General features: G+C 38.2%; 1 protein-coding gene across 5 annotated transcripts in view; it reads left to right on the top strand.

Annotated features, from left to right (window-relative positions):
• atp8a1 (ATPase phospholipid transporting 8A1) overlaps positions 1 to 13,456 on the top strand; it is a 147,987-nt gene that overhangs the window by 52,809 nt on the left and 81,722 nt on the right. For 3 of the 5 annotated variants that reach the window (XM_056257316.1, XM_056257313.1, XM_056257318.1), the window contains exons 7-11: positions 6,009 to 6,082; positions 9,087 to 9,156; positions 9,255 to 9,382; positions 9,801 to 9,912; positions 9,996 to 10,161. In XM_056257316.1, the coding sequence (XP_056113291.1) occupies positions 6,009 to 6,082; positions 9,087 to 9,156; positions 9,255 to 9,382; positions 9,801 to 9,912; positions 9,996 to 10,161 (550 nt within the window). Of the gene's footprint in view, positions 1 to 5,157; positions 5,232 to 6,008; positions 6,083 to 9,086; positions 9,157 to 9,254; positions 9,383 to 9,800; positions 9,913 to 9,995; positions 10,162 to 13,456 lie in introns of all 5 variants that reach the window. The other 2 variants (XM_056257317.1, XM_056257315.1) reach the window with 1 other exon arrangement.

Genomic DNA, 13,456 nt, shown 5'->3' with positions numbered 1-13,456 from the left:
TTTTAATGTGTTAATAGAGAGTAAAGCTAATTAACTTTATGGGAACACACAGTCCATAATTATAATCATAAGGCAAAAGGAAATGGCTGGAGATATAATTACCTGGTGACTGGGCACTCTGTTACTGTTTGCTATATTAGTGCACATCTGCACGAGGCCATTAACTTGTGCACTGGTGACCTCACAATGTCACAGAATAGGATGTGATGTCATCAACCATGACTTCTCACAGTTGCTTCCTTTAGTATATTATTTTCTGAAGCTGCAATTCTTCTAAGTGCTGCTAGAATGGATAATAAAGTAAAATAGGTTTCTGCATTAGTTCTCATTTGAATTTGAAATCTTTATTTCGAACATGGAAAAGAAAGTATATAAAAATATAAAACAATGTTTAAAAACATAGGAGAAAAAAACAACAAATGAGCAGCATGTGCGAAAAGGAGTAGGAAGAAGTAAAACTTATATTCTCCTACCCCCTTAATTCTTACGGTCATTCAATTTACAATTTTTATATTATTATTATTATTATGTTGTTCTATACATTTATACACGTGTGTGTGTATATATATATATATATATATATATATATATACATACACACACATATACAGGTGAAACTCGAAAAATTAGAATATCGTGCAAAAGTTTATTTATTTCAGTAATTCAACTTAAAAGGTGAAACTAATGCTGCGTCCCAATTCGCATACTATCCGTCCTAAATAGTATTCGAAAATAGAATTAGTACGTCCCAAATCGTAGTATGTTGAAATGAGTGTCCCAAAGAGACCCGAATGGTCTACTATATCCGGTCAGAATCCGAAGTGCAGATTGATGCGCACTCTAACGGCTGATATTGCCCACAACCCATCGCGCGTTGGACAAGGATTCGGTTAGAACTACAAACACAAGTGAAAAGTGTTCAAAAACTACAGACATGGAGGACACGTGAGTCCGACGGTTATGTAGAGAGGTTGAGATAAAGGGGTTTGAGTGATTAATTATCAGTATCTAACCTGACGAAAATGTATTTATTCAATGTTGTCCACATTATATTGCATCTGCAGCAGCATTGTGAACTTTTGCAAAGATGTGTTTAGCCATTAACTTTTAAATGCATTATTATATTCAAAATCCAAACACATGAGGAGTCTCGGCATGAAAGACCCACGACTGGCAGATGAACGTGCTACAATATTTCTCTCCGAAACCGTAAGAAATTAACTTAGATTGAATGGAGGATTTTAACTTTGACGAGATGATTGATAGGGCAGTTTACGGTTACAGGATGCACGCAGCACGCGTCAGATCTGTCCGTTAATGATGACGAAGTAGTATGTCCCAAAGCTTGCCTACTCTTTTGCTACACACTCAAAAGTATGTACTTTTTCTTCACAAAAAGAGTACATACTTTTAGGGCGTAGTATAAGTAGGCGAATTGGGACGCAGCATAATATATTTTATAGACTCATTACATGCAAAGTGAGATGAGATTACATGCAAAGTGAGATGAGATATTTCAAAATCTTTGGGGCGGCAGTGGCTCAGTGGTTCATGTAGGTTGTCTGCAAACCGAAAGGTTGGTGGTTCAATCCCCGGTTCCACCTGACCAAGTGTCGAGGTGTCCATGAGCAAGACACCTAACCCCAGCTGCTCCCGACGAGCTGGATGGTGCCTTGTATGGCTGACACTGCCGTCGGTGTATGAATGAGTGAGTGAATGGGTGAATGTGAGGCAAATGTAAAGCGCTTTGGTGGCCATTGGGAAAGCGCTATATAAATGCAGTCCATTTACCATTTACCATTTAGATTTAGAAAATTAGAATATTAAATTAAATCAATAAAAAAAAGGATTTTAAATACAGAAATGTCAGCCCCTTTGAAAAGAATAATCATGCATATGAACTCTTAGTTTGGGGCCCTTTTGCATGAATTACTGCCTCAATGCGGCGTGGCATGGATGCAATCAGCCTGTGGCACTTCTGAGGTGTTATGGAAGATCAGGAAGCTTCAATAGGGGCCTTTAGCTCTTCTGCATTGTTCGGTCTCATGTCTCTCATCTCTCTCTTGGCAATGCCCCATAGATTCTCTATGGGGTTCAGGTCAGGTGAGTTTGCTGGCCAATCAAGCATAGTAATCCCATGGTCATTGAACCAGGTTTTGGTACTTTTGGCAGTGTGGGCAGGCGCCAAGTCCTGCTGGAAAATGAAGTCAGCATCTCCATAAAGCTTGTCTGCTGAAGGAAGCGTGAAAAGTGCTCTAAAATGTCTTGGTAGACGGCTACGTTGACTCTGGACTAAATAAAGGACAGTGGACCAACACCAGCCGATGACATGGCTCCCCAAACCAACACAGACTGTGGAAACTTCGCACTGGACTTCAAGCATCTTGGATTGTGTGCCTCTCCATTCTTCCTCCAGGGTCTGGGACCTTGGTTTCCAAATGAGATGCAACATTTGCTCTCATCAGAAAAGAGGACTTTGGACCACTGAGCAACAGACCAGGGGTCTCATTTATAAAGCGTGCGTACGCACAAAACGGGGCTGGAAACGCACGTACGCCAGTTTCCACGCAAAGGTTGTGATCTATAAAAAACAAACTTGACGGGAGAATGTGCGCACCTTTAAGCAAACTTTGAGCCATGCGTACGCACGTTTTGGAGACGGAGCAGTTTGGCGACACCGATGGTGAGCTGGAGCTAAATGTCTTTTTGGTCACTTTTAGACCGAAAATCTAAAGAAAATTAAACATACAGTAAACAGAAAGATAATACAATATAATTTCACTCACCAAGCCTATCACATGAAGCAAACATCCATCCCTTTTTAAATCCATCCCTTTTTAAATTTTAAAAGTCCATCCCTTTGTTAAATATCAATCCCTTTGTTCTTTAGTGAAGCTGACGCAGCCTATCTAAAACCGTAAATCTTCATTATAATCATAAATACAGTGTTCTGTGAAATATGTTCACAATAACAGTTTAAATAATTAAAACTATGTTTTACTTCTGATATAAACATTTAGATAAAAAATGCCATTCTGATTAATGGAGTTAGACACTTAAATTACATGAAATCATTACTGAGAAGTTACAAAAAAAATGTATATTCATTAAATAGAAATATTTGTTGTGGATGCAATGCTTTCAAACACTTTTCCTGTGTTTTAATGTTTTAACTACAGAGATAATTGCTTATCATGATAATAGCAGATTGTCTGAGAAAATAGTTGTGCAAATAATGCACTACAATGGTCTGTCTGTTTCCATAAAAAAAATTAAAAAAATTAAAAATACTATTTGGCCAGTGGAAAAGATTGAGAAAAACTTTCTCTGAAATGTATTTTACACTATTTGATTTATTTATTCAAAAACAAGGCAAGGATATAGGCTACTAAATTATTTTTTATTAATGTAACTAATGTGACGGCACATCCGTATTTCATATTTTCCAAATGTCTTGTACCGTTAAACATGTTATCACGTGGATGAATAATCATATGCAAATGATATGCAGATGAGGATATGCCTTGTAAAACTAGGTGTTGTAAGCTCCATATATGGTTGTTTCGGGGAGGAGACGCATGTGTGCACAATCTTCTCAATCTTCCCAAAGACTGGGATTTTTAAAGTGAATTCAGCGCAGGTTCTGGCGTACGCACGGTTTTATAAGTCAGAATATTTGTTTGCGTACGCCATTTTTGGCTTTCGGACGCACGTACACTTTTAGTAAGGATCCTACGCACAGTTTTATAAATGAGACCCCAGTTCTTTTTTTCTTTAGCCCAGGTAAGATGCTTCTGATGTTTGTTGTTCAGAAGCGGCTTGACAAGAGGAATACGACATTTGAAGCCCATGTCCAGGACCCGTCTGTGTGTGGTGGCTCCTGGTGCAGTAACTCCAGCCTCAGTCCACTCCTTGTGAAGCTCCCCCACACATTTGAACGGTCTTCTCCTGACAATCCTCTCCAGGCTGCGGTCATCCCTGCTACTTGTGCACCTTTTTCTTCCACACTTTTCCCTTCCACTTAACTTTCTATTAAAGTGCTTTGATACAGCACTTTGAGAACATCCAACTTCTTTTGCAATTACCTTTTGAGGCTTTCCCTCCTTGTAGAGGGTGTCAATGATGGTTTTCTGCACAACTGTCAGGTCAGCAGTCTTCCCCATGATTGTGAATTCTACTGACCAGACCGAGAGACCATTTAATGGCTCAGGAACCCTTTGCAGGCGTTTTGGATTAATTAGCTGATTAGAGTGTCACACTTTGAGCCTATAATACTGAACCTTTTCACAATATTCTAATTTTCTGAGATTTTGAATTTGGGGATTTCATAAGCTGTAAACCATAATCATCAAAATTATAACAAATAAAGGCTTGAAATATCTCACTTTGCCATGTAATGAGTCTATATGATTTCACCTTTTAAGCTGAATTACTGAAATAAATGAACTTTTGCACGATATTCAAATTTTTCGAGTTTCACCTGTATACATTACATACACATACCGGTACATACACACATACATACATACACATACACACATACACACATATATGGTATATATACATATCTATACATACATATACATGCACACATACATAGTGACCATTGACAAGTATTTATTTATCTAACCTCAATTATGTATTTATTCAAGCAGCAAAAAATACAACCAAAAATAACAAAAACAAACAAAGAAAAAAAACAAAACAATTAATCATTAAATCTTTAAAAACAATATAATCATTAAATCTTTAATTTTATGGAACTAGCCTTCTTGTTGCACACAATTTTATGAAACCACACTGTGACACACTTTTGAATTACAGTGCACAGAATGAAAAATGCATTTTTAATATACTTCTATATATATATATATATAAATGGTATATCAACTTGTGCATGTTTAAGTAGCTCTCCACTTCGAATCAAAATAGCAACTATGAAGCAGCGTCCTCCTACTGGATTATGGCTAATAAGATGATTAAAAATGCAAATCCAAAAAGATAAATTGTTTATTTGGATCACAGAGAATGTTATTGATGAAGGCCTCATTTGAAATGGCAGGCTCAAATGAGGGCTTGTGTTTGGATCCAAGCACTTCCTGAATGAAATATGTGAAATGCAAGGTTTTGAATCGATAACTAGTTTGTGTCTTACAGGTTGTGGTTGGAGACATAGTTAAAGTTAATGGCAAAGATTTCATACCAGCAGATGCTATACTGCTGTCGTCCAGGTAGACGAGTCCACGTCATCAGAAGGGACCCTGTCCATCCTTACGCCCCTGTCTTACACTCAACACCCAAAGGAAGTGATGATTAATAGGCTAATAAGATAACCCTGAGATAAGGCCCAACAGTAAATCAATGCAGTGGCATTATACTGTAAATGGTATCAAATTAGGTTTTTAAGATTCTGCCATTGTTTACTTGCCTTATGTTGTTCCAAACCCAAAAGTCACACGGGTTTAGAATGAATAAATGGCAGAATTTTCATTTTTGGGGGAGTTGTTCTTTAATGAGTTGAATAAGTCAAAATCAACACTTCCTTTTGCGGATGTTTGCTTATTGAGTAATACTACTAACCTGATGACATTGTTCAACATTATCCTCTTCACTATCAAAAGCCATTTGCCTCAAGTTGTCCCAAAGTTTCGAGGGTCTTTCAGACATGTATATCAAGTACAGATAACAGTAAATTGGCATTGTAAACTTTTTTTTTTTTTTTTTTTTTTTTTACTTTACTGATGGTTTAGCTTGGTTCGAATGGGTTTTGAGCAGTGGACATTGTTTTGTTTTGTTTTCTCTGTAAATATTAAACATTTGTGTGTTTTTGTCTCTCTTCCCTATCTTCGTCTGTGTGCTCTTCCTCCTTCCTCCTCTATCCATCTTATGTCCTTTCCTTCCTGTCATCTCCACCTGTCACCCTCCACTCCCACCTCATGTGATGAACAACCATCTCCTGACTTCTCTCGTGTCATTCCCCTTGCACCGGGGCTACTGTGTAAATGAAGGTTTCGGTAGGGGAGGTAGTCCGAGCAGCCAATGGAGATCACCTCCCAGCTGACCTCATCCTTCTGTCCTCCAGGTCAGGAACAGCTCCGGTTTTCATGTGGGTCTAGTGGGAAGAGGGTGCACAGGTGGAAAGAATCTGTTACTCTAATATTTTGCTCTCTTCTTTTTTTTTCTTTTTTTTTTATCAGCTTTTGATGTTATTCTTAGTTATGCCATGTTTATTTTTAGCCATGCTCTGATTGATATTGTTGGGTTTTAGCGCTGGGTGATATAAATTTTTCTGTCTTTATTCAAAAATTCTTTTACAGTCTTTAAACATTTTTGATACTTATAACAATGTATATTTAAGACCTGCAATATTTTATGACATATATACAGTATATTGGAATACACATCAATATTACTATTTTACTAAAACATTTTAATGCATGACAGAATTAACCATACTTTTTAAGGCTCATGCTTACAAGTCATTAGACATGGATCACAAAAATATTCTTTAGGAAACTTAATGGCCAAATAAAAAGTGCATTGAAATCTGTTTTATTTCATTTAAAAACCACCAGCAGAATTATCCTGAATATGCCTTGTATATTAAAGCTGCAGTCCGGGGTTTTTCCTCTTTGTCGCCATCTCTGTTCGAAATCTGCAATTGCAGTCATTCGCGGAATTATCAACTTTACGTGAGTTGTACTTCAACACCCTCGGCACGGCACAGCGCGGATGAACACAGTGTTTGAGGAGAGTGTGAGGCTGTCAGTCACCGCGCCGGTGTGGAGACTGGCATTCAGAATCACAGATTATTATTTTTGGAAGTATGACCAACATACGAATTTTCACCGGAAAATGTCATCTGAACAAGTAAGAAACATCCACTTTTGTTCTGGTTCTGGCATTGCAGTAAATCGCGCTGATTAAATCTAATAATCGCTTATAAGTTATCATATCATGCAAAACCGTGCAAATTATACTTTGTTCTCAAATTGTTAATGTTAACAACGTCAGCATTGCGTGACTACATGTAATGTCCTTCCGATATGTATATATGTAAACTGGAATTAAAAACATTATTACAAGCATACCGCTTTGAATCAAGCTAAGGCAAGCAGATAGTTTTGAACACTGGCTGGTTATGTATTTTCTCAAATATGTATTTTGGATAATTTTTAACCCAAAAAAAGCTACGGACTGCAGCTTTAAGTATATTGTCAGCCACATCATAGCTGCGTGTCATTCCGGAGGTCACATTTGTAGGCTGCATATGTCACAAAGAATGTCTTATTTCAGAACAATAACCATTATAAAATTGGCTGTTTTTTCTTGTGAAGCATAAATTGTTGTAATTTCTTAATGACTTCGGAATGTAGCGGTCAGTTTACTGAAATGAAGCAGCCTCATTGACGTATGCAGCCTACAAATGCGACCTCCGGAGGAAGGACGCAGCCTTCGAAATGAGACACGGCTCATGTGTCTGATAATTGTGCAATCAAATGGCCTATTTACAATATCACGCCTCCGTAAACTCAGATCATTGTTATTCTTAAATTCGAGCACTAAAAATGAGTTGACTGGGCACAAATTTCTCAGAGGACAGCTCTGTTCATCTCCCAACAGAAAATACTGATGAAGCCCTTTCCTTTAACTGGACAGTTGTGTATTTCAGACCTTTGTTTTATGCTGGAGATGCTTCAGCATGTGCACACAAGAAAAAACAAAGCGCTTCTCTAACACTGCTGGAGAAAAGGCCAATTGAATGACTGTAAATGTCACAGCTGTTTGCACAATGCATGGTTTCAGCAGGAGCTCGGACTCTGATTTAACTCTGCATGCGGTCACATCACCACAATGTTCAGTATTGTGATGTACCTTTATAGAAACTTGCATTGTTTGTACACCAAATCTGAGTTATAATATTAATGTTCTTTCACTCATATAAACGTGACGTTTTGGTGGGGGCTATTGATATCCATTTTTGTTTTGTATAGACCCAAAGCAGAACACTCTTTTCTGATAACTTGTTTAAGTACTCTATGAGGACCAGCTTTTCTGTTGAAGACTGCTGTCGTTTATTAAAGGAGAGATGTGTAACAGCTTTGGCCCTGTGTGCTCGCTATCCTGCTTTTAATCTTCTCTGTATTAATGCTGAATGTTCATTTGTCTGATGTGCTGCATCTTTCCTTTGTTGCATGTGGAGGATGTCACTAAAAATAAAAACAGCAGAATGCATGGCCATAAACAAAGATGCATTGACTGAAAGTTTCCTAATGGGTGCAAAATGAAGGTTCTGAGGGTGTCCCATTAGAGCAATATTTTTTAGTTTTCAGTCCAAGTACTAAAATGCTTAAGTAATTGTAATGGCAAACAATTTTAACATAAAACTACTTGCTCTTGAAAACAAAGCATCTTTGATTATAGGGCTTCATTTAGCTGTTTAGTTTTGTATGAGGTGACCCAACTTTTAGTTATTATTAATTATATATATTAAACTTGATGTAGTTACATATTTTTTGATCATGTAGTGATGTCATGTAGTTGTTTTACATGATATTTTTTTAAGATATACTACCGTTTAAAAGTCTCTTATGCTCACCAAGGCTGCATTTATTTGATTAAAAAACAGTAGTTTTGTGACAGTATTACAAGTCGAAATAACGGTTTTCTATTTTAATTTACTGAATTTTCAGCATCATTACTCCAGTCTTCAATGTCACATGATTCCATACACAATCATTCTAATACGCTATTTATATCATTTTAAATTTTTTATAAAAAAAAAACGTTTTTGTTAAAACCGTAATGCTTTTCAGTAGTCTTTGAGGAATAGAAAGTTAAACAGAACAACATTTATTTGAAATGGAAATCATTTGGAACATTATAAATGTCTTTACTGTCATCTTTGATAAATTTAATGTGTTCTTGGAAAAAATGCTGGAAAAAAATCGTACTGACCCCAAACTTTTTAACGGTAGTGTATAACTTTATATTAATATTTCATATAGTTAATTAAACTGCAAAACATTCTTATGGTAGAGCCATAAGTAATCAATTATTTTCCATAATATTGCTGTTTATCCTAGTGAACCTCAAGGAATGTGCTACATTGAGACCTCAAATCTGGATGGAGAAACTAATCTCAAGATCAGACAGGTGAATTCTTTGTTCTTTCATGTCATACTGCTGTTGTTTTTCAGCTAGTCTGAATTGTATTACTTTTTGTGTAAACGTGTGTTTTTTGTTATACTCAGGGTCTGCAGATCACTGCTGACATTAAGGACATTGACAGTCTGATGCGTCTCTCCGGACGGATGGAATGTGAGAGTCCCAACAGACACCTCTATGAGTTTGTGGGCAATATTCGCCTGGATGGACACAGGTAAGAGAAGAGGAAAAATGCCTTGTGAAATTTGGCTTGAGGTTAAAGAAAGAAAAGCAGAAATGCTGAGTGTCACTTCAGCCTTGTATTTTATTAGTCTGAAATATTGATGAGCATGAGACAAGTTAATTTCAGCAAGATGGATTCGATCGAAGTTGAAGAATTAAAATGACTCCCTGATACTTTCGAGACGGACTATTGAAGCCAGGTTTAAAAGTGTATTGATGTTTAGCGAGGAACAAAGCTGTACTTTATACAATCACAAATTGTTGTGTTTTCATTAAACCTACCTTGGTGCAGTTTTTTGTATCGAACATCACATTCTCTTTCTGTTATGCTTAATGTTTTTGATGGGATTCATTGTTTAAAGTCGGCGAATGGCGAAATAGTCAAATTGTCATGTTTGCTCCATATTTAGCACTCTACCACTGGGTCCTGATCAGATCTTGCCGCGAGGAGCTCAACTCAGGAACACACAGTGGGTGCATGGTATTGTGGTCTACACGGGGCACGACACCAAACTCATGCAGGTGAGTTGTCCGTTTCAGTCCACTTTAGTCATATCCCAAATCCAGCTTTATTCTGAGAAACCATGATGATTTGTGTCCACCAGAACTCCACACGCCCGCCTCTGAAGCTTTCCAACGTGGAGCGCATCACCAACTTTCAGATCCTCGTGCTTTTCGGCTGTCTCTTGGCCATCTCGTTGGTTTGCTCCATCGGCCAGACCATCTGGAAGTATCAGTACGGCAATGACGCCTGGTACATGGATCTCAACTGTAAGAACCAGACCCCCCCTTCCTTCTGTCATGCTAGACCGCTTGCGCGTCTATGTGTGCTTTCATTTTTTTCGTCAGTAATTTTTGTCTTCCCTCTATGTAACATGCAACAAATATGCATTGCATATGTGAATATTTGTCAATAAAAAGGGAAAGGAGAATCTTTCCCTTTTAGTTCTAATATGCATAGACACATGAATGTATAAATGGTTGAATATCACAAACGCTGCTGTACTATTTTTCGTTCGTTTTGTTATCAGCTTCCTTTCTAACATTCTGTTTGGTTTGTGTTTTTTGTTTCTTTGTTGTTGTCATTTTCTTAACAGCTCCAGGTAACAACCATTTAAAACCCTTGGCCATCTGTGAATGACCCCTCCTTACTAACCCCTAACTGAAGCTCAGCTTTTGCTAAGCTACCGAAGCCACTTATATGGTTGCCCTACTTTGAGAGGGTAATTGCAGAGGACTGCACACACACACCAGGAATCCAATGATAGGTTTTTCCCCTCCAGCTCTACACTGTGTAGACCCTCTTAATGCCTGATGTCAAAAACGTGCCTCCCCTTCCTTTATTTTGGTGACACGTTAAACACTTCGCAAGCTCAGGCTTCGGCCACGCCAGCGTCCTTTTGCTCGTGCCTAACTAATGAGGTATGACAGTAAGCCTCGGACCCAAAGAAACACGCGTGGAGAGGAGCAAGTTACCCAAGGGCCTTGTCAGAGCAAGAGTTTGAAATGTATTCCCGTGTAGAAACAGAAGACCCTGGAGGTCAAACCGTGACATTTTCTAAATCCCCCCTTTTCCTCTTACCCACCTCCTCCTCTTCCTCCTCCTCGTTCTGCTGCGTTTGTTTTACTGGTGCTGACAGACGCGGCTGAAAAGGCTCAGCTCTGGAGGAGATGAGCAAATCCATGCTAATAGGCTTAATGTTTGGATTGTAAAGGTTCGATATTAAGAAATACAACACTGCCATTAATTTTTAATGAATAGTGATGGGAACATCTGTTGTGTGCCTGGAGCATCGCAGGTGATTGAAAAAGAGAAAAATCAACAATTTTGCGCACCAACGAGATGCGAAAATGTTACATTTGCGTCAGGAGCCATTTGCAAATTGATTAACATGTCACCACCATCATTATTCTTGATTTAAATAGGAGGGGCTGTTTGTGTCCAAATCGATCGCAGCTTGTTTTATGGCCTACACGGTTCCCTACTTGGTATGCTCTGTGAGTTCTTTGAAAATGTTGTCAAATGCTGAGATGCACCACCGTGAATGCTGGGTTCCATTTGTAATTATTCACATCCACCGCAATCATTTGGAAAGGTAATATCAATGATGTTGGGCGTCATGTGAGGTAACAGTGAGGTCATAAAGCAGGTATCCATCATGAAATTGATTATTCCTCTAAAGGAGGGGGACTTAGTCTTCTATGTTTGTTGTTTGCCGTCCTAGTGGAACCGTAAAAGCGAGAGGTGGCATTGATTTGTTGTTTACATGCTTTTGCTGGTCATATTTACGAAATAAACCAAGGACACTTCCTGCTCTTCAGTCAGAGGTATGATCAAGATGGTTCATAATACCTGGAGGGAACTACACTACCATTCAAAATTAAGCTTTGCCATCACAGAAAAAAACAAACATTTTAAAATATATTAAAATAGAAAATCATTGTTTTAAATTGTAATAATATTTCACAATATTACTGTTTTACTGTATTAAAGCAGCCTTGCTGAGCATAAGAGACTACTTTCAAAAATATTTAAAAATCTTACCAACCTCAAACTTTTGAATGGTAGTGTATCTATTTAGTATTCCTATTCATTTCAGTGCTAGTTGCACAAGTAAGAAATTTTGAAAACTAATTATTCGGAATACCGGCTACTTTTAAATGGATGTCAATGGAGAAAATGCTTTTTGCAGCAAGATGGTGTAGTTACAACATCTGCAAACTAACTGGGTCAGGCTAACCAGCCAACTCTTGACCTCTTGGGCATGATTGCATCTGTTTGGTTTTGTTCTGCTGGACATCAGGATAGGATTCATCCCCAGAGGTGAAAACAATGCAGTATGCTTTAAGGTTTCCAGATTGGGTTAGCAGGCGTACACACAATGAATACACACCTTCCACTCATTAATCTAAGCATCGCACACTTCAAGCAGATGAGTAATTATTCATAATAAATAATTCATTTGACTTTGAACCCCTGTGATGTTTTGGCTTTGGCTTCTGTCCCAGTAAGTATCCAAACCAATGCACATGGCTCCATGCAGATTGAGCTATGGACTAGAGCACTTGAGCTGCAGTCGTTTATGCATTCACACCACCTGCAACAACAGTCACCCATGTTGAACTCCTGACCATGAAATAACAGGTAGCAGGTTTTGTGCTGCACAAGTGCTGACGGGTGTCTTGAGAAGTGCTGACCCTACAGCGTGACTCCTTGCTGCACTGATGTCACTGGACCTGCAGTAGTTTAGAGAGATACGTGCTGCATCTTCCACTGCTTCAGAATGCTGCTGTGAGCATGTGCAGATTGGTGGGTATTAATGATTAGCCTTTGTCTCATTTAAACTCATTTATATTGAATGCAGAGAAAGGATTTATTGCTGACTTGGTGTTTGTTGGGTGTAGTTTTCAAGTCAAGTCATCTTCATATTTATAGCAGTTTATACATAGGAATAGTTTCAAAACAGCTTCACAATAATTAACAGGACTAGAAGAGTCTTTTAAGACTAGATGACTGTTCAACAGTCAAGCAAGACATAAGTCGTTTAATAACTTAGTATGTATTCTTAGTAGTGCTTAGTAGTACATTTCCAGTGCAGCAAAAATCTTCCAACAGGAAAGGTCTTCTTCAGCCGACAAACAAGAGACCGTTTCAAACCTTCCAAATTATTGAAATATCTCTAAATGTCACATCTCTCTTTTCGGCTTCATATTATGGGAAGGTACTTTGGACTGAGTCCCCCTTCTTTACATTGAAACATCCAAACTGATTGTCTTCCTTCCCACCAATAGCCAAATCCTCTTCCTCTCTGTGTGAGTAAGTTCCAATAGCAGTTGTATGATTGCCCAGCCTCTTTAGTTCTATGATTCTGTATGGGAAAGCACTCCCTCTCCTCCTAACTGCTCAGAAAGAGCATTATTGCACTCTGCGGACCCCTCCCCCCTGCCCCCCCCCCCCCTGGGTAAAGCTTTTCATTAATACTTAAAGTCAACACGAAATCAAAATTAAACCCATTTACCTTAACACTTTGGTCTCACCATTTCATCAGTGGTTAATGTTAACCAA

Source organism: Rhinichthys klamathensis, unplaced genomic scaffold, assembly GCF_029890125.1.
Source record: "Rhinichthys klamathensis goyatoka isolate OS25496 unplaced genomic scaffold, OSU_Roscu_1.1 h1tg000136l_1, whole genome shotgun sequence".
Lineage (NCBI taxonomy): Eukaryota > Metazoa > Chordata > Actinopteri > Cypriniformes > Leuciscidae > Rhinichthys > Rhinichthys klamathensis.
Note: the sequence above shows the minus strand (reverse complement) of the source record. Positions and strands in the feature narration are given on the sequence as shown.